At 47.2% G+C, this 22,171-nt stretch overlaps 1 protein-coding gene across 1 annotated transcript; it reads left to right on the top strand.

Annotated features, from left to right (window-relative positions):
* Positions 1–4,983: 4,983 nt before the first annotated feature.
* LOC135535961 (protein arginine N-methyltransferase 8) lies at positions 4,984–19,119 on the top strand (the record flags this gene model as incomplete). Its single annotated transcript, XM_064962363.1, has 4 exons — positions 4,984–5,126; positions 5,474–5,561; positions 7,043–7,158; positions 18,969–19,119. Coding segments are annotated over 4 exons (498 nt in total), but the record flags the coding sequence as incomplete, so codon positions are not given.
* Between the last annotated feature and the right edge of the window lie 3,052 nt (positions 19,120–22,171).

Here is a 22,171-nt window from a genome sequence, read left to right as displayed (position 1 = left end):
TAGTTTATTAGTTAGTCAGACCAGGGTGTGACATGGGGTTATTATGTATTGTGTTTTTGTATTGGGGTTTGTAGTGTCTGGGATTGTAGCTGATTAGGGGTGTGTGTGTGTTTAATAGGTTGGCTGCCTGAGGCGGTTCTCAATCAGAGTCAGGTGATTCTCGTTGTCGCTGATTGGGAACCGTATTTAGGTAGCCTGGTTTTCACCTTGTATTTCGTGGGTGACTGTTCCTGTCTCTGTGTAGTGTGCACCAGTCAGGCTGTAATAGGTTTCACGTTCTGTTTGTTATTTTTGTATTTATTAGTTATTCGTGTATAGTTCGTTCGTTTGTCTTCACTAAATAAACATAAGTAACTTACACGCTGCATTTCGGTCCGACTCTCTTTCAACAAAAGAAGAACGCCATTACAGAATCACCCACCACACTCGGACCGAGCAGCGTGTCAACAGGCAGGTGCAGCCCAAACAGGAGCAGCGTGTTAACAGGCAGCGACAGCGGGAGCAGCAAAGGGAGGAGGAATTATTCGGAGAATGGACATGGGAAGACGTGCTGGATGGTAAAGGTTGCTACACTTGGGAGGAGATATTGGCCGGAAGAAATTGCCTCCCATGGCAACAGGTGGAGGCACTAAGGAGAGCAGAGGCAGCCGGAGATAGGAGCCGATGATACGAGGGAACACGGTTGGCAAGGAAGCCCGAAAAGCAGCCCCAAACATTTTTTTTGGGGGGGGCTATCAGGGAGTATGGCTGCGTCAGGTAGGAGACCTGCGCAATCTCCCTGTGCGTACCGGGGGGCTAGAGAGACCGGGCAGGCACCGTGTTATGCAGTGGTGCGCACGGTGTCCCCAGTGTGGGTGCATAGCCCGGTGCGGTATATTTCAGCTCCGCGTATCGGCCGGGCTAGATTGAGCGTCGAGCCTAATGCTATGAAGCCGGCTCTACACATCCGGTCTCCAGTGCGTCTCCTTGGGCCGGCTTACATGGCACCAGCCTTGCGCTCGGTGTCTCCGGTTCGCCTACATAGCCCAGTGCGGGCTATTTCTCCTCACAGCACGGGCAGGGCAACCGAGAGTATTCAACCAGGTAAGGTTGGGCAGGCTCGGTGCTTAAGAGCTCCAGTGCGCCTGCACGGTCCGGTTTATCCAGAACCACCTCCACACCCCAGCCCTCCAGTAGCAGCTCCCCGCACTAGGCTTCCTGTGCGTGTCCTCGGCCAAATACCACCAGTGCCAGCACCACGCATCAGGCCTTCAGTGCGCCTCGCCTGTTCAGCGCAGCCAGTGCTTTCTCCCTCTCCTGCGCTGTCGGAGTCTCCCGTCTGTTCAGCGGTTCTAGAGCCTTCCTCCTCTACAGCGCTGCCGGAGCCTCCTGTCTGTATAGATCAGCCTGAGCTGCTAGTCTGTATGGAGCAGCTAGTCTGCATGGAGCAGCCAGAGCTGCCAGTCTGCAAAGAGCTGCCAGTCTGCATGGAGTTGCCAGTCTGCATGGAGTTGCCAGTCTGCACAGAGCTGCTAGTCTGCATGGAGCAGCTAGAGCTGCCAGTCTGCAAGGAGCTGCCAGTCTCCATGAAGCCGCCAGAGCTGTCAGTCAGTATGGAGCAGCCAGAGCCGCCAGTCAGCATGGAGCAGCCAGAGCCGTCAGTCAGCATGAAGCAGCCAGATCTGCCAGTCAGCCAGACTCTTCCAGATCTGCCAGTCAGCCAGACTCTTCCAGATCCGCCAGACAGCCAGACTCTTCCAGATCTGCCAGTCAGCCAGACTCTTCCAGTCAGCCAGACTCTTCCAGGTCTGCCAGTCAGCCAGACTCTTCCAGATCTGCCAGTCAACCAGACTCTTCCAGATCTGCCAGTCAACCAGACTCTTCCAGATCTGCCAGTCAACCAGACCCTTCCAGATCTGCCAGTCAACCAGACTCTTCCAGATCTGCCAGTCAGCCAGACTCTTCCAGATCTGCCAGTCAACCAGACTCTTCCAGATCTGCCAGTCAACCAGACTCTTCCAGATCTGCCAGTCAACCAGACTCTTCCAGATCTGCCAGTCAAAAAGACTCTTCCAGATCTGCCAGTCAACCAGACTCTTCCAGATCTGCCAGTCAGCCAGACTCTTCCAGATCTGCCAGTCAACCAGACTCTTCCAGATCTGCCAGTCAACCAGACTCTTCCAGATCTGCTAGTCGGCCAGGATCTGCCAGTCAGCCAGGATCCGCCAGTCAGCCAGGATCTGCCAGTCAGCCAGGATCCGCCAGTCAGCCAGGATCCGCCAGTCAGCCAGGATCTGCCGGATTCAACTGCCTGGCTGGGCTTCTTCTCAGTACTGGGCTTTTTCTCAGTACTGGGCTTTTTCTCAGTGCTGGGCTTCTTCTCAGTACTGGGCTTCCCCTCAGTCCCGAGCTGCCCCTCAGTCCCGAGCTGCCCCTCAGTCCCGAGCTGCCCCTCAGTCCCGAGCTGCCCCTCAGTCCCGAGTTGCCCCTCAGTCCCGAGTTGCCCCTCAGTCCCGAGTTGCCTCAGTCCCAAGCTGCCCCTCAGTCACGAGCTGCTCCTCTGTTATGTAGGGTTCTGGGTGAGGACTATTCGGCCATGGTCGGCGGTTAGGGTGGATTATCCATGGACGCGAAGGGGAGGAACAATGACATTTATGAAGTGGGTTCCACGTCAGGAGCCGGAACCGCCACCATGGACAGACGCCCACCCGGACCCTCCCTATGGTTTTGAGGTGCGTTCGGGAGTCCGCACCTTAGGGGGGGGGGTTCTGTCACGCCTTGGTCTTAGTATTTTGTGTTTTAGTTTATTAGTTAGTCAGACCAGGGTGTGACATGGGGTTATTATGTATTGTGTTTTCGTATTGGGGTTTGTAGTGTCTGGGATTGTAGCTGATTAGGGGTGTGTGTGTGTTTAATAGGTTGGCTGCTTGAGGCGGTTCTCAATCAGAGTCAGGTGATTCTCGTTGTCGCTGATTGGTAACTGTATTTAGGTAGCCTGGTTTTCGCCTTGTATTTCGTGGGTGACTGTTCCTGTCTCTGTGTAGTGTGCACCAGTCAGGCTGTAATAGGTTTCACGTTCTGTTTGTTATTTTTGTATTTATTAGTTATTCGTGTATAGTTCGTTCGTTTGTCTTCACTAAATAAACATGAGTAACTTTCACTCACGCTGCCAAGCTTACCCTAGTAAAACTGACTATCCTACCGATCCTCGACTTCGGCGATGTCATCTACAAAATTGCTTCCAACACTCTTCTCAGCAAACTGGATGCAGTTTATCACAGTGCCATCCGTTTTGTCACTAAAGCACCTTATACTACCCACCACTGCGACTTGTATGCTCTAGTCGGCTGGCCCTCGCTACATATTCGTCGCAAGACCCACTGGCTCCAGGTCGTCTACAAGGCCATGCTAGGTAAAGCTCCGCCTTATCTCAGTTCACTGGTTACGATGGCAACACCCATCCGCAGCTGTACATAATCTATTGGTAAATAGCCCACCCATTTTCACCTACCTCATCCCCACAGTTTTTATTTATTTACTTTTCTGCTCTTTTGCACACCAATATCTCTACCTGTACATGACCATTATCAATCCAGTGTTAATCTGCAATATTGTAATTATTCGCCTACCTCCTCATGTCTTTTGCACACATTGTATATAGACTCCCCTTTTTTTCTACTGTGTTATTGACTTGTTAATTGTTTACTCCATGTATAACTCTGCGCTGTCTGTTCACACTGCTATGCTTTATCTTGGCCAGGTCGCAGTTGTAAATGAGAACTTGTTCTCAACTAGCCTACCTGGTTAAATAAAGGTAAAATAAAATAAAAATAAATAAAAAACTTACACGCTGCATTTCAGTCCGACTCTCTTTCAACAAAAGAAGAACGCCGTTACATAGCTAGACATCTTACGACTTTATTAGCAATGTCCATTGAGAACGCACCACGACTATACCACTTAGCTAAGCTAAGAATGATGTGAATAATCCAATCAATAAATGTTTTCCTCCATCTGTATTTAATATTTCATTATTTGCGTCCATTCCTATGTTTAACCCTAAATGGCTCATCGGCACGCGATGCACTGTATGTGGCTCGAGACAGACATACCACACACAACTATGTATTAGTTCATATACTCGCAAGTTTGATGTATGAGTATCCACCTAACATTAGGGAGCTAGCTAATATACATACATACAAGCATCTGCTGTAATGATATGCTACGCAGTTTAAGGCTAGTAGTGTAATAATATATTAATAATATCTTTGAAAAGTAATTACTTTTTTATTTAATTGCTCAACATTTTCTTAACATTTGTAATAATTAGTTAAAGCAATTAATATTTACATTTTGTATTTACATTTGTATCATCTCTCATTGGACTTTCTTCAAATCTGCAAATGTTACGAAGCCATGTCCATTTTCTTGAAGAATTGCATTATGGGCCCTAAAAGCACAGCAATAGTGTCCACTGCTTGTATATTTCAAAATTTGGCGAATTTAGCATGACATCCGGGAACTTTTGGCATGCTAACTATATCCATACTATGAACAATAGTACTCAATACATTTTTATAAGAACAGTCTAACTTTACACGCATAAAAACTTTGGATGGAAACGTGCTTAATGATTAGAATCTTTCTGTATGAATGTATCTTCCCAGCTAGCAAATCATTTTCTGAGAACCGTGTTTCTTACAGCTTGGGTAGAACATGTGGTTCTTTGCTTATTTTGCATGTCACCTTCCCACAACTTTTCTGGATTAAAATAACATAGAAATTGGTAATGTTCTAGGAATGTTCTCCAACTGGTTTGACATTGAGAATGGTCTCAAAATGTTCAGAACACTTTGAGAAAGTAAGTTGAGACCCCGACTAAGTTGAAGCAAAGCTTAAGTGATTGTGTTCTGTGCTGTGGTGTGGACCTCCTATGTACTCTTCACATAGACCTAATATGATTGGCTCCATGGTAATGGTGTGTTATGGTATGTCTTGCAGTTATTACTATCTTCAGGGGCAAGGTGGAGGAGGTGGAGCTGCCAGTGGAGAAGGTTGACATCATCATCTCAGAGTGGATGGGCTACTGTCTCTTCTACGAGTCCATGCTCAATACCGTCATCTTTGCAAGGGACAAGTGGCTGGTAGGCATGTTTGTGTGTGTGTGTGTGTGTGTGTGTGTGTGTGTGTGTGTGTGTGTGTGTGTGTGTGTGTGTGTGTGTGTGTGTGTGTGTGTGTGTGTGTGTGTGTGTGTGTGTGTGTGTGTGTGTGTGTGTGTGTGTGTGTGTACATATGTGTGCGTGCACATGCATTAACCAGACATGCTAGCAGAACGAACAACGCTCAACAACCCTCACAGACTTAACCAGGGATGAAAACCATAACCTGGCTCGGCGTTTGGTTCTTCTCACATGCAGCACAGCTGATAAATGACATGTCTTGTGTGCAGGATTGATTGCAGGGTGTTTTTTCCTCCCCATATTTTACACAGAAACCCGGCGGTCTGATGTTTCCCGACCGTGCTGCACTGTATGTGGTGGCCATCGAGGACAGGCAGTACAAGGACTTCAAAATCCACTGTGAGTGTGTTTGTGTGTGTGTATGTTTAGTTGGCCCTGGGCCCTCACATAAGTCCTGCTGCCCGTAACTCCCTCTCTATTCCCAGGGTGGATCTTACCTGGCTTATGTTTCTGCTTCGCTAATAGACCGTGAATGTAGAACAACAATAGCAGCACATGCAAAAAAAAACACACACACAAACACACATACACACACACACATTAGTGTTGGTGCATTTGAACTTTTCAAAGGCATAAGTGGTGATTGATCTGATATTATAGGTCAACAAACCTCTCCATCTCTGTGCTAGCCCACACTAAAGCTCTCCTGGAGGATTTGGTGGAATTGTTCATCTTCATTTCAGCACAGAGACCAGAGACAAGAGCCATGGCAGCAGAACATAGGACAAGAAGCAGAAGCAATACACACACCCACTCCACATACACACTGCCACAACTAAGGAATTACACACCATGAGACAGAGCTCCTTAGGCTTACAGAAACCCAGGCCACATGACTGAGCACTGAAGAGAGGTCCAGCTCGTGCTGTTTCGCTCTCTGCGTGTGCAGAGGGATGTTTTAGGGAAAGGAAAGCTTTGAGAAGAGATAGAAGACAATTGGGGCACATTGTCCATGTTGGTCCCAGTCTGGTTCCAACAAACAGATGCTTATACTGTAGATGCCTTTTGGGAAGGGATGGCGTGCTGGATCACTTAGTGCTCTAAAATAATGTTCTGTCTGCATGAGAGAAGGGCTGTATTCATTAGGGCATACCATAGCAAAACATTTTGCAACAGAAAATGGAAATTAGCATTTCTTATCGGAGAAAATCAGATAGTGCCTCCCTGTTTCAGTCCATTTTCTTATGTTTAATGCTTAAGGAATATGAACTAGGACTAGACTATTTCAGTTTTAGGGCATGAGAATGCACATCAACAGCTGAGGTGCGACCTGCTCATTATTCCTTCCTCCTCCTATCGTTAAACTTAAGTGGTTCCACTTTAATGGGACACAATAGAGATGCTTACACACACACTATCCTATCTTAAAGATGCACATCGGGATCTAAAATTATACAAACATTTGACAGTCCATCTTTAAGTACTGTGGCCATGCATAATCTATGAACAGTTAGCCTGAGGAGAAAATATATTAGGGAAGAGAAGGAGAATCTCTCTGTTTACTGCAATGCACTGCAGTGATGGTTAGCTGGCCAAGTGCAACAGAGTCTAAGGAAGCTGTCTACCCGACCCTAAAGAAGGGCAATGAAATACTGTGAATCCGACCTAGAGAGGGACGAATACAACGCCTGTTTCTGAAATGGCCCTCAATTCCCTGTTTAGTCCAGTACTTTTGACCAGAGTCCTTGGGCCCTGGTCAACTACATAGGGATTAGGGTGCCATATCAAATAGACACAATGTATTCCTCCCTCTCGAGGGAGGACTTATGTAATATCCCTTCTTCCACAAAGGTGTTCCATAATGAGCTGTGTTTCCACAGGGTGGGAGAATGTGTATGGCTTTGACATGACCTGCATCCGTAACGTGGCCATGAAGGAGCCCCTGGTGGACATAGTAGACCCCAAACATGTGGTCACCAACTCTTGCCTGATCAAGGTCAGATATGTCTTCACTTCAGTTGTGTGTGTGTGTGTGTGTGTGTGTGTGTGTGTGTGTGTGTGTGTGTGTGTGTGTGTGTGTGTGTGTGTGTGTGTGTGTGTGTGTGTGTGTGTGTGTGTGTGTGTGTGTGTGTGTGTGTGTGTGGACAGTTGCAAGAAAAAGTATGTGAACCCTTTGGAATTACCTGGATTTCTGCATAAAATGAGTCCTAAAATTTGATCTGCTCTTCATCTTAGTCACAACGATAGACAGGCAAAGTGTGCCTAAACTAATAATACACAAACTATTGTATTTTTCTTGTCAATGTTGAATACATCATTTAAACATTCACAGTGAAGGTTGGAAAAAGTCTCTTCTGCTATTGCTCTCCTCTGCTGTCACCCGGCATCTGGCAAACTGTCGTGCAGTCCTGAACAGAACTACAGAGCTCACTTAAATTCTATTTTCTAGATACTTTACTTAGGACAGCTAGTCAGCCATACCAGTGATTGTTCGGGAGTTGACGTTATTGTCTCTACCTCGTGTTGAGATTTCAGAGTTCAAACCATTTTGGACGTGATTTGCAGCTAAAACGTCTCTCTGGTCTGATATGTTCATTCTTAACCCACCGTTTTATGCAGTTAATTCAAAAGTGGCGGTTCATGAGGCTCAAACGCTCTCTCACTTCACTCAAGGGGTCGTGACTACTCACTTGTACAAAGTTATAGAAACAATTTCCTCTTATAGTTTCTAAGATCACATCCCTCTCTTAAAAAAAACACTTTCATAATTTTTCATATTTCATACACAACGTAAAGGGTGGAGACTTCGTACATATAGTGTATTTACTTTTCAAGTTACAGTATCTCCTTAATAACATTTTGAATGACATCACAAAATAACAACCGAAATTACATTATTATTATTTTGGTCGCCTCTGAACATTCCCCAGTATTCGCTTTAAAATGTGTTAGTTTCGGCGGGAAACGTATGTGGAAAAAGACACATTCCTGTGGGAATTTGGAGAGGGAGATTAAAAGTTCTAATCCTTGAGTTACAACAGGGTGTGAACTGTCAACCCCCCACCCTCCCCACGAAGGAGAGGGGTCATCCATTGCAAAGCTGATCCGACCCATCTGGATCCTCACAGGACAGTCATGACACTGTCTATAGACACTATAATATGCATATATATATATACATACAGTGCCTTGCGAAAGTATTCGGCCCCCTTGAACTTTGCGACCTTTTGCCACATTTCATGCTTCAAACATAAAGATATAAAACTGTATTTTTTTGTGAAGAATCAACAACAAGTGGGACACAATCATGAAGTGGAACGACATTTATTGGATATTTCAAACTTTTTTAACAAATCAAAAACTGAAAAATTGGGCGTGCAAAACTATTCAGCCCCTTTACTTTCAGTGCAGCAAACTCTCTCCAGAAGTTCAGTGAGGATCTCTGAATGATCCAATGTTTGAAGGTAAGCCTTGAAATACATTCACAGGTACACCTCCAATTGACTCAAATTATGTCAATTAGCCTATCAGAAGCTTCTATAGCCATGACATAATTTTCTGGAATTTTCCAAGCTGTTTAAAGGTAGAGTCAACTTAGTGTATGTAAACCTCTGACCCACTGAAATTAAAGACACAGTGAATTATAAGTGAAATAATCTGTCTATTAACAATAGTTGGAAAATTACTTGTGTCATGCACAAAGTAGATATCCTAACTGACTTGCCAAAACTATAGTATGTTAACAAGAAATTTGGTTGAAAAGCGAGTTTTAATGAGGGAGAAAATAGTAAAATAAAAACCCCTTGAATGAGTAGGTGTGTTCTAGGTGTGTTCTAACATTTGACTGGAATTGTATTTATATTCCGGACTGACATGATTCGTTCTGATATTTTTGTATTTGTGTGTATTGTTAGATATTACTGCACTGTTGGAGCTAGCAACATAAGCATTTCACTGCACCTGCGATAACATTTACAAAATGTGTGTACTCGACCAATAAAATGTGATTTGATTTGTATATGTGGGTAGGATTTGTTGAGGCCCCGCAGTGTTAAAGCGTACAGTTTAATCAGAAAGCACTGACTCAACGTTGTCTCTGGGCTCATGCAGAGTGGGATTTACATAACCAGTGTTACTGTTATTTTTATAATGTTGCCACCAGCCGAGATCTAACCCTCAGAATAAATTAAAAAACAGGACTTTAAAAACATAAGCTCATTCAACATTAACCTATTAAAAACCATTCTGTATCAATGAGTTTTGTGCAGTAGGCTATAGGCTGAATACATTATAATTGCAAATTGGCTACACTTGAATTGCCCCGCCAATGTTATTAACCTCACACCATTTTAAAAGTATATTTCAATACGTGATGTAGTCACGAATCCCGCTTCCTGAGTCTGTGTTTGCCTGTGTTTCTGTCCTGGAGTTTGTTTCCGGTGTCCTGGAACGCACCCTGTCTGGTTGCCGGGCGAATTAGCTTGTTGGGAGATCGATGTTCACCCGCACCTGTATCCCATCAGTAATCTGCACACCTGTCCTGATCATCACCTCTCCCCTTCAAAAGCTCTGACCTGACATCCATTCCCTGCCGGATCGTTAGCCATGAACAGTATGTTGTGCCCACGAACCAGCCTCCAGTTTATAGAGTTTGTTTTTGTTTTATTGTTTTGTACGTCTTGCTTGCCTTTAACTTACCACCGTTTGTTTTGTCTACAGCCATTCACCCGGAACCCATACCCCATCCCTGTCTGCTCGTCGCCAGTGTGTTGTTATCCATTGGATCTGCCTATCCACTCCCATCAACCCACCTCTGCTGCCCGCTCCTCCACCCGGAACTATCTACCTCCACGTTCTCATTGATTAATAAATACTCACCATCTTTATACTCACCTTGTCCTGGTCTGCTTCTGGGTCCAATTCTGGTAAACCCTGACAGAACGATCCGGCCAGTGATGAACCCAGCGGACCTGGACTCCGTTTGCCATACAATTACCCAGCAGGTGAGACGATGTTGGGACAACACAACACGGCGCTACACGAGATAGCGGGTTCAATCTGGAACTTATCGGATAGATTAACGAGTATCCAGGATCAGCTCAGGTTGCCGCGGATCATCCACCACCTGTTTCACCCATATCACCTGCCGATTCGGGAGCGGGTTCCTTCCGTGAGCCCAAGGTTCCGACACCGGAGAAGTACGAGGGAGATCTGGGAGGATGCCGTTCTTTTACAGTGTGGGTTAGTTTTTGATCTGCAGCCCCACTCTTACGCCACAGATAAGGCTAGGATAGCTTTTGTTATTGAGCTGCTGCGTGGTAGAGCTCTGGAATGGGCTTCAGCTGTTTGGGAACGACGGGACACATGCATGACGTCATACCAGGGTTTCACGGCAGAGATGAGAAAGCTTTGAGGACTGAACCGGTTAAGATGTTGTTGTCGGGGAATCATTCAGAGGTTATTTCTTTTTTCATTTTGCCTTCCCCCCATGTTCCTCTGGTTCTTGGATACCCCTGGCTAAGAGAACACAATCCTTCGTTCGATTGGGTGACTGGTAAGGTAACTAGTTGGAACATTGAGTGCCATGCTAACTGCCTCAGGACTGCCTGTTCTCATGCTGTCCCCAGTCGGGTCAGTGAGTCTGCTCCTCCTGATTTGTCCCTGGTTCCTGAAACATATCACGAGTTGGGTGAGGTGTTCAGTAAGCAGAAAGCTCAGTCACTTCCTCCCCACCGACCTTATGATTGTACAATTAAGCTGTTCCCTGGAGCTGCCTTTCCCAAGGGACGGTTATACAGTATTTCTCGACCTGAGCGGGAAGCCCTGGAGACCTACATAAAGGAGTCTCTTGCTGCAGGTCTCATTCGTCCCTAGTCATCACCCCTGGGAGCTGGATTTTTTTTTGTGAGTAAGAAGGATGGCTCTCTTCGACCGTGTATTGATTATCGGGGGTTGAATGATATTACGGTCAAAAACAAGTACCCCTTGCCCTTGATGAGCTCCGCTTTCGATTCTTTACAGGGTGCTACTGTGTTTATCCAAGCTTGATCTACGCAATGCGTATCATCTGGTTTGGATCAAAGAGGGGGACGAGTGGTTGACTGGATTCAATACACCTATGGGACATTTCGAGTACCAGGTGATGCCGTTTGGACTTTCCAACGCTCCAGTAGTGTTCCAAAGTTTGGTGAATGACGTGCTGAGGGATATGATCGGTCTGTTTGTGTTCGTTTACCTGGATGACATCCTGATTTTCTCCAAGGAGCTTTCCAGCCACATCCAGCATGTTAAGCAGGTCCTGCAGCGGTTATTGGAGAACCGTCTGTTTGTGAAGGCAGAGAAGTGTGATTTTCACGCCCACACTACATCCTTCCTCGGGTACATCATCTCCAGGGGTGAGATCAAGATGGACCAAGAGAAGGTTCGGGATTGGGCCCGGCCCGGTACGAGATTGCAGCTCCAGAGATTCCTGGGATTTGCGAACTTCTATCGGAGGTTTATCCGTGATTACAGCCGGGTGGCCGTCCCTTTAACTGCTCTGACGTCTTGCACCAGAATTTTCTGTTGGACTCCTGAGGCAGACCGAGCATTTCTGAACTTGAAGAGCCGATTCACCAACGCGCCGATTCTCTCTCAACCCGGACACTTCCCGTCAGTTTGTTATTGAGGTGGACGCGTCTGATGTGGGGGTGGGCGCCATCCTGTCCCTGCGTAGCTCCACTCGCGGTAAACTCCATCCCTGTGCCTTCTACTCTTGTCATCTTTCACCAGCTGAGAGAAACTACGATGTGGGTAACCGCGAGCTTCTCGCTGTGAAGCTTGCCTTGGAGGAGTGGCGTCACTGGTTGGAGGGAGCGGAGCAACCGTTTGTGGTCTGGACTGACCACAAGAATCTGGCTTACGTGCAATCGGCTAAACATCTCAACTCCCGTCAGGCCAGGTGGGCTTTGTTTTTTGGACGCTTCAATTTTTCCCTGACGTTCCGACCTGGGTCGAAGAATGGCAAAGCGGACGCCTTGTCCCGGATGTTCTCCAAGACGGATGAGAGTGGGGCCAAGACTGAGACGATTCTTCCCCAGAACCTTGTCGTGGGAGCCGTTACATGGATGATTGAGGAGGAGGTGATGGCGGCCCTTCGGACGCAGCCTGGCCCCGGTAACGGTCCACCCGGTTGGTTGTTCGTGCCTGAGTCGGTCCGTTCTGCTGTTCTTCAGTGGTCCCACGCCAGCAAGATAGCTTGTCACCTTGGCGTTGCTCGGACTATGGCGCTACTGCGCAGACGATTTTGGTGGCCTGCCATGGGAGAAGATACCCGGAGGTTTGTTGCCGCATGTCCTGTTTGTGCTCATAACAAGAGTACCAATCGGCCCAGCTCTGGGCTTCTTCACCCCCTACCTATTCCTCGGCGACCTTGGTCGCATCTGGCCATGGATTTTGTCACGGGATTGCTCCCTTCTGTTGGGAACACGGTCATTCTGACCATTGTGGACAGATTCAGAAAGTTTGCTCATTTTGTCCCTCTCTCCAAGCTTCCATCTGCCACGGAGACGTCCGAGATCCTGGTTAGGGAGGTTTTCAGGGTCCACGGATTGCCCAGTGACATTGTTTCTGACCGTGGTCCTCAGTTTACCTCTGCTGTCTGGAGATCCTTCTGTTTGGCCATTGGAGCTACAGTCAGTCTCACTTCTGGATTTCACCCACAATCTAATGGTCAGGTGGAGAGAGCCAACCAGAAGATGGAGTCCACGCTGCGTTGTCTTGTCTCCTCTGATCCCACCTCTTGGTCATCTCAATTACCCTGGGTCGAGAATGCCCATAATACCCTTCCTTCATCTGCCACTGGGATGTCCCCCTTCCAATGCCTGTACGGATACCAACCTCCCTGGTTTCCTTCTCAGGAGAGGGATCTTTCGGTTCCTTCTGTCCAGGCCCACATTCGTCGTTGCCACCAGACCTGGCATCGGGCCAGGAAGGTTCTCCTTAGAGTTTCTGACCGGTATCAGATCCAGGCAAATCGTCGCCGTATTCCTGCTCCCGCTTATACCATCGGAGATAAGGTTTGGTTGGCTACACGGGATCTTCCTCTACGGACTGAGTCGAGGAAACTGTCACCAAGGTTCATTGGTCCGTTTGTGGTGGAGGGAATCATTAACCCTGTTGTGGTCCGACTCAAATTGCCGGCAACGCTTCTAGTACACCCCACCTTTCATGTCTCCTGCCTCAAGCCGGTTCTCCTCAGTCCTCTGTTGCCCCCTCCTCCTCGTCCTCCTCCTCCTTGGATGATCGGAGGTGGTCCTGCCTACACGGTGCGCCGCATAATGGATTCCAGACGACGGGGTCGAGGTTTCCAATATCTCGTGGATTGGGAAGGATATGGTCCAGAGGAGAGGAGTTGGATTCCTCGGCGTCAGATCCTTGATGACGACCTGCTTCGTGACTTCTACCGCCTCCACCCTGGTGCTCCAGGTAGTCCGCCTTGTGGCGTTCGTCGGAGGGGGGGTACTGTCACGAATCCCGCTTCCTGAGTCTGTGTTTGCCTGTGTTTCTGTCCTGGAGTGTGTTTCCGGTGTCCTGGAACGCACCCTTTCTGGTTGCCGGGCGAATTAGCTTGTTGGGAGATCAATGTTCACCCGCACCTGTATCCCATCAGTAATCTGCACACCTGTCCTGATCATCACCTCTCCCCTTCAAAAGCTCTGACCTGACATCCATTCCCTGCCGGATCGTTAGCCATGAACAGTATGTTGTGCCCACGAACCAGCCTCCAGTTTATAGAGTTTGTTTTTGTTTTATTGTTTTGTACGTCTTGCTTGCCTTTAACCTACCGCCGTTTGTTTTGTCTACAGCCATTCACCCGGAACCCATACCCCATCCCTGTCTGCTCGTCGCCAGTGTGTTGTTATCCATTGGATCTGCCTATCAACCCACCTCTGCTGCCCGCTCCTCCACCCGGAACGATCTACCTCCACGTTCTCATTGATTAATAAATACTCACCATCTTTATACTCACCTTGTCCTGGTCTGCTTCTGGGTCCAATTCTGGTAAACCCTGACAGATGTACTGGTAATAGATAATTTGTTGTATTACTTCTTGTGAGGCATAAATTGAAATCATTAGCATTTTTTATTTATTTTACTGGTGACTGATGGTGCCTATATGTGATGGTCAGTCTCAGCGGATGGAAAGTTGGAGGAAGATGGAGTGTGTGTGAGAATGAGAAGCCCCTTAACCTGTTGATGCTCTGGGGGCGCAATTTCATTTTTGGATGAAAAACGTTCCCGTTTTAAACAAGACATTTTGTCACAAAAAGATGCTCGACTATGCATATAATTGCTACCGTTCGAAAGAAAACACTCTGACGTGTCCAGAAATACAAAGATCTTCTCTGTGCGTGCCCTATAACGTGAGCTTCAGGCAAAACCAAGATGAGATGGCATCCAGGAAATGACAAGGATTTTTGAGGCTCTGTTTTTCATGATCTCCTTATATGGCTGTGAACGCAAGAGGAATGAGTCAACCCTTTCTGTCGTTTCCCCAAGGTGTCTGCAGCATTGTGACGTATTTGTGGGCAGATCATTGGAAGATTGACCACATTTACCACGTGTCCGCCCGGTGTCCTGCGCCGAAATTGGTGCGCAAAAGTCACCTGCCAGTATTTTTCCATGCGATACAGAGAGGAAAGCAAGCTTCCACGAACTGCATGTCAATGAAGAGATATGTGAAAAAACACCTTGAGGATTGATTCCAAACAACGTTTGCCATGTTTCGGTCGATATTATGTAGTTAATCCGGAAAAAGTTTCACGTTGTAGGTGACTGCATTTTCGGTTCGTTTCGGTAGCCAGACGCAATGTAGAAAACGGAACGATTTCTCCTACACACAGACGCTTTCAGGAAACACTGCGCATTTGGTATGTGACTGAGACTCTCCTCATTGAAAACATCAGAAGCTCTTCAAAGGTAAATGATTTTATTTATTTGGTTATCTGGTTTTTGTGAAAATGTTGCGTGCTACATGCTACACAAAATGCTATGCTAGCTTTGCATACTCTTACACAAATTAGTCAATTTCTATGGTTCAAAAGCATATTTTGAAAATCTGAGATGACAGTGTTGTTAAGAAAAGGCTAAGCTTGAGAGCAAACGCATTATTTTAATTTTATTTGCGATTTTCAGAAATCGTTAATGTTGCGTTATGCTAATGAGCCTGAGGCTTTAGTCACGATCCCGGATCCGGGATGGGGAGTTTCAAGAGGTTAAATTGAAATTGAGAGCAGCTGATAGGCTGCCTCTCACCCAGTGGTGGGCCCTCGGGGCCAGCAAGGCCTTCTCTGCTGGCCTAAACATCATCAGAATATAATTTTTTTTAAATATATTTTCCCACAAATATGTATTAAATTATTCCCCAGAGTAAGAGTTACACTCTTCATTTCATAGCGTTCCTCTTGGTTGCACTGCTTCCAGCCCCAGGTTGAGATTTGGAGGGCTGGTCTTTATGTTAGATATTTTATCCAATCATATTCAGCCATCATATGTTGCCAGGGGTCTAAAATCTGCCCTCAGGCCTTCAGAATCAACAATGCGGGCGCTTGTAGCCTAACGTGAATGGAAATTAACATTTTGTGTCAACCAATCAGCTTTAGAGTTGGCTATTGTATGCCTGCTGGCTGGCTCCAGTGTTACACAGGAGCCAGCTAGCAGGCGTAGTGCCTGCACGTCTTTTGATTGGATTACCAATATTGAGAGGCAGGTCCTATATGGGCAGGTCTCAGAATTAGGAAACTGAAATTGATCAACGAATTAATTCGCGTACTACTAAACTGTTTTTTCAACCCACAATGGCGGAAGGAGAAGATATCGATTTGGTTGAGGATATAATTATAACGCCATTCTCAAGACAAACTTTTCAAGAAAAGTTAGACATTGTCAGGAGAGGTAGATGCCGACGCTACAAAGCCGACGCTACAAAGACAGGCTCCGAGAAGCACTGCAAACTGTACTGCTGGGAATGCCTATTATTTGCAAGTGATCGATTTGGTGTTTGGAGCCACACTGGCTTTGCAAACCTGAGTTGTCTAACCAAGGCAGCAACGAGACACCAAAGTACGGCTGGGCACTTACAAACAATGGTGCTTTTGAAAACCTTTGGGGACACCCGAGTGGATCTACAGCTCAACGAACAAGCGCGCAGGGCAACGAAGCTGCACAATGAAATGGTATTGTACTCTTCCCCTGCAATTCTCTGAATAAAAATGTTGATTTCAAGGTGACGCAACGCCTGGTTATCCTGCGTTTCTGTCTAAATGTATAGTGTCTAGAGCCATGGCATCATAATGATGGTAATAAGAGGTGGATTAATTCGGGTGGGACTGTGTAGGACTTCACTGAAGGCCCAGGCCCCAGAACCACGGCACGCTACTGCTCCCTCAGCTCTTCCTCCCTCCTCTGACTGACCACAAAAGGGACACCGTCTTCCATCTGATGGCGAAGTTCGAGGAACACTTTATTTCTGACTCATGCACAAATTCATGTTGTTACTCGTATGAACAGGGAACGTGAAATCCTTCTCGATATTGGAAAGACACATGTCGCTAATAACAATGCTAGTCTATCGATACACTTTGTAATGCGAGTGGATGGGGAGCGCGTTTTATATCTTATAAAAGTGTTGAATAAAGTGACAGTGTTGAATACAATCTTAAACATGAAGTCAATCATAAAAACAGCAGATATTGCTGTACTCGTTGACAGTCTCTCTCTAGTTATGGTTTTTAAAATGTTGAAATCAAATCTCACACGTTAGAGTCGACTATCAACTTCGATGTTGGCTCGTGGAAGCTGCAGACAAAGTGATTTGATCTCATTGGTCAGCCGTAGACTATTTGCACTTGATTTGCTCTCCGGGCCCGCCGGGTAGGCGGAGTTTGTACCTTCAGACATTAAATGGTTGAAAATGGGAACACTTCGAGTACCTGGCTCGCAGGGCAGCTGAATCAAGTACAAATTAAAAAAAATGGTGCTTTTTGTTTGGTGATTTACTGACTAGGAAAGCCATGGAGATTGCGATCGAACGGTTGGTGATCACTGGGTTACAGTAAAGGGACAGTAAACAATCCACATACCAATCACAATTCAGAGTTGTATGACCTCAGCTGTAACTAGACAATATGTTACCGTAACGTGATCCTTCACATGCTGGCCATCCTTCACTACAGGTACAGGGATTGTTCCATGCATGATGCTATGCATCTATTCCCATGTCTAGACCGCTAATTGTGTAGTTTGTCCGAGGTGCCCTTCTTATCTTGTTTATTGATTGGATTGTTCTGCCCTTTTCTCAGTTCAGATGTTACATAACTAAAATTTGTTTCTATTATTCTAAAGCCATTAGACTATAATAAGAGGAAGCAGGGAAATAATCTTTGAAACAGTCAGTGTTTTAAATTCAAGATTTTGACACTGGTGCCTTATTTGTCCTTCGCGCCTGTAAAATGAAACCCCTTTGAAAATAACAACCCACTCACAAGCTGTTGCATGTCTTCTAAATGGATTACAGGATGAATCGTGTCATTAATCTTGTACACAGACAGTGTGCAAAAGCTTAGGCTGTTAAAAAGATGAAATGAGTGCCTCATGTTCAGAACTTCACCTTTACTGTGAGTGAGATAGAGAGAGCTGAATTGAATTGTTGTCCTGCACTATAAAAATATGACTTTCAGGAGTTATTGGTGCATGACCAAAATAAACCGTTTTTACTCTTATGGAAGCTGGGATTTGTTGGCGAAAAATAGCAGGGGAGCTTGACTTTGTATTGCACACTTTTGTTGTTGTTTTTTTTTTTTACTGCTGATCGCGCGATACATAAAAGTTATTTTTCCACTGCAACTATGTGGGTCTCACCAGAACAGAGAGCTGTGTTCCACTACCATATGCTCTCCTCCCTCTCCTCTCTCCCAATGCAGAATCACGAGGCATCAGATACCCTGTTAAAATGTGGGATATGAACCAGGGGAGGTCTATAAAGGAGCAGGACACCAGTACAACAGTACCCTGACAATAGTTACTGCCTTGGTTCTCCAGCCAAATGACCCCATCTTCTCCTCGTTCTCCCCTATAGTGGGGTTTCCTTGGCTGGTCCCTCTGGGGGAGGGGGTACTGGGGTTTGGTTTCAGCTGCGTGAACCTTGAACCCAAAGGGAGAGGTTGGAGCAGAGTAGCAGAAAGCAGAGGCTTCATCCTTGACAGAGAGAATAAGGGACTCGGGGATAATACAGGATACAGTGCTCAGAGGCACCGCCACATAGATCATATGACACGCATATAAGACCTGCACCTGGACACACTCACACCTCTCATCTCCTTACAATACTTACTGTAAGACTTGACCAGCCTCCCATGGCACACTGCTTAATGGCCACCCACAGAGGAAGAGTTAGGCCTACATATGTAGAATCTTAACTTGACCTGTATTTTCGCAGCAAAACAAATCCTGCAGCAACATAATTTTGCTTGAACAGTGGTTAGGCTATTAGCTGGTCCAAATGAGGGTACATGAAAAGTGGAATACTGTTAATATAACTGTGTGTTTAGTACGGGTTTTCAGTGAATTTATGTAAGTCACAAAATTCTCAGCAACAAAAGAGTGATATAAATATAATCCTACATCTGTACATGTACATGTACAATGGAGAAACCACTGTGCTGGCAGTGAATGGTGTGAATAGAATCTCTGTGTAACTCAGGATAACATTAACAATGCTAGATGTAGATGTAACAGAGTAGTGTGGTTATTCTCTCTCTTCAACAGGAGGTGGACATCTACACAGTGAAGACTGAGGACTTGTCCTTCACTTCAGCCTTCTGCCTTCAGATCCAGAGGAACGACTACATCCATGCCCTGGTCACCTACTTCAACATTGAGTTCACCAAGTGTCACAAGAAAACTGGCTTCTCCACCGGTACGTCCTCAACTCTCTTTCTCTTCTCAGTCTTGTTCTCTCTCCCTCTCTCTCTCTCTCTGATTTTTCACACAGGCTTATATAATATATTATGAACTGGGTGCTCCGATCCCTGAATGCTTATTGGTTGAAAGCCATGGTATATCAGACCGTATACCATGGGTATGACACATTTTGTTTTAAAGCTCTAATTACGTTGGTAACCAGTTTATAATAGCAATAAGGTACCTCATGGGTTTGTGCTATATGGCCAATATACTACGGCTAAGGGCTGTATGCAGGCACTCCGCGTTGCGTCGTACATAAGAACAGCCCTTAGCCGTGGTATATTGGCCATATACCACAAACCCATGAGGTGCCTTATTGCTTAAGTATACTATGGTATAAATACTATAGTATTTACTGTACTGATTTTGCTAATTTTACTGTAGTATTCATTGTAGTGGTTTTGTAGACTAGAGTCAGCAAAAACACTACAGTGAATACTGTAGTTTTACTGTAGTATACTGTTTTTTTTACAGTTAACTATAGTAGAAATACTATAGTAATTAATGTAGTGTTGTTGTGGATTATAGTATACTGTAGTATTTACTGTAGTGTTTTTGTTTAATTATCTTTGACATAGAAGTGGAGTCTTTGTAACGGGTTTCTTCCATCTCCTCCTCTGACGAAGAGGTGGAACAAGGATCGGACCAAAATGCAGCGTGGTTCGTTAGATACATCTTTAATGATGAAGAAAACACGAACAATACAACAAACGTCGAAAACCGAAACAGCCCTGACTGGTGCAACAAACACAGAGTCAGGAACAATCACCCACAAACACACAGTGAAACCCAGGCTACCTAAATATGGTTCACAATCAGAGACAACGATAATCACCTGACTCTGATTCAGAACCGCCTCAGGCAGCCATAGACTAATCTATACACCCCACACAACCCCAAGACGAAACACACTGCAAATAAACCCATGTTACACCCTGGCCTGACCCAATAAATGAAGATAACATAATAAATATAGACCAGGGCGTGACAGAACACCCCCCCCCCCAAGGTGCGGACTCCCGGACGCACATCAAAACAATAGGGAGGGTCCGGGTGGGCGTCTGTCCATGGTGGCGGCTCCGGCTCGGGACGTGGAACCCACTCTATGAATGTCTTAGTCCCCCCTCCTCGCGTCCTAGGATTGTCCACCCTCGCCGCCGACCATGGCCTAGTAGTCCTCACCCAGAACCATACTGGACTGAGGGGCAGCTCGGGACAGAGGGGCAGCTCGGGTCAGAGGGGCAGCTCGGGACAGAGTAAGCCCAGCACTGAGTGTAAGTCCAGCACTGAGAGGAAGCCCAGCACTGAGAGGAAGCCCAGCCAGGGAGTTGAATCCGGCAGATCCTGGCTGGCTGGCAGTTCTGGCAGATCCTGGCTGACTGGCGGATCTGGAAGAGTCTGGTTGACTAGCAGATCTGGAAGAGTCTGGCTGACTGGCAGATCTGGAAGAGTCTGGCTGGCTGGCAGTTCTGGCAGATCCTGGCTGACTGGCGGATCTGGAAGAGTCTGGTTGACTAGCAGATCTGGAAGAGTCTGGCTGACTGGCAGATCTGGAAGAGTCTGGCTGACTGGCAGATCTGGAAGAGTCTGGCTGACTGGCAGATCTGGAAGAGTCTGGCTGACTGGCGGATCCTGGCAGACTGACGGCTCTGGCTGCTCCACGCTGACTGGCAGCTCTGGCTGCTTCATGCTGACTGGCGGCTCTGGCTGCTCCATGCTGACTGGCGGCTCTGGCTGCTCCATGCTGACTGGCGGCTCTGGCTGCTCCATGCTGACTGGCGGCTCTGGCAGCTCCTTGCAGACTGGCAGCTCCTTGCAGACTGGCAGCTCCATGCAGACTGGCAGCTCCATGCAGACTGACAGCTCCATGCAGACTGACAGCTCCATGCAGACTGACAGCTCCATGCAGACTGACAGTTCTGGCTGCTCCAAGCAGACTGACAGCTCTGGCTGCTCCATGCAGACTGACAGCTCTGGCTGCTCCATGCAGGCTGGCAGCTCTGGCTGCTCCATGCAGGCTGGCAGCTCTGGCTGCGCTAAATGGGCAGGAGACTCCGGCAGCGCTGTAGAGGCGGAAGTCTCTGGCAGCGCTAAACAGGCGGGAGACTCCAGCAGCACAGGAGAGGAGGAAGGCTCCGGCAGCGCTGAACAGGCGGGAGACTCCAGCAGCACAGGAGAGGAGGAAGGCTCCGGCAGCGCTGGAGAGGCAAGGCGCACAGTAGGTCTGATGCGTGGTGCTGGCACTGGTGGTACTGGGCCGAGGACACGCACAGGAAGCCTGGTGCGGGGAGCTGCCACCGGAGGGCTGGGGTGTGGAGGTGGTACTGGGTAGACCGGACCGTGCAGGCGCACTGGAGCTCATGAGCACCGAGCCTGCCCAACCTTACCTGGTTGAATACTCCCGGTCGCTCTGCCAGTGCGGCATGGTGGAATAGCCCGCACTGGGTTATGCAGGCGAAACGGGGATACCGAGCGTAAGGCTGGTGCCATGTAAGCTGGCCCAAGGAGACGCACTGGGGACCAGATGCGTAGAGCCGGCTTCATGGCATTTGGTTCGACGCTCAATCTAGCCCGGCCGATACGCGGAGCTGGAATAGAACGCACCGGGCTATGCACCCGCACTGGAGACACCGTGCGCACCACAGCATAACACGGTGCCTGCCCGGTCTCTCTAGCCCCCCGGTAAGCACAGGGAGTTTGCGCAGGTCTCCTACCTGGCATAGCCATACTCCCTGTTAGTCCCCCCCCCCCAAGAAATTTTTGGGGCTGACTCTCGGGCTTCCAACCGCGTCGCCGCGCTGCCTCTTCATACCAGCGCCTCTCCGCTTTCACCGTCTCCAGTTCTTCCTTGGGACGGTGATATTCTCCAGGCTGTGCCCAGGGTCCTTTTCCGTCCAATATCTCCTCCCAAGTCCAGAAGTCCTGTGATTGCTGTTGCTGCCATTGTTGCTTCTCCTGTGGCTCCTGCCTGTTGACACGTTGCTTGGTCCGTTTGTGGTGGGTGA

Source organism: Oncorhynchus masou, unplaced genomic scaffold (genome assembly GCF_036934945.1).
Source record: "Oncorhynchus masou masou isolate Uvic2021 unplaced genomic scaffold, UVic_Omas_1.1 unplaced_scaffold_5381, whole genome shotgun sequence".
NCBI classification, from domain to species: Eukaryota; Metazoa; Chordata; class Actinopteri; order Salmoniformes; family Salmonidae; genus Oncorhynchus; species Oncorhynchus masou.
Note: the sequence above shows the minus strand (reverse complement) of the source record. Positions and strands in the feature narration are given on the sequence as shown.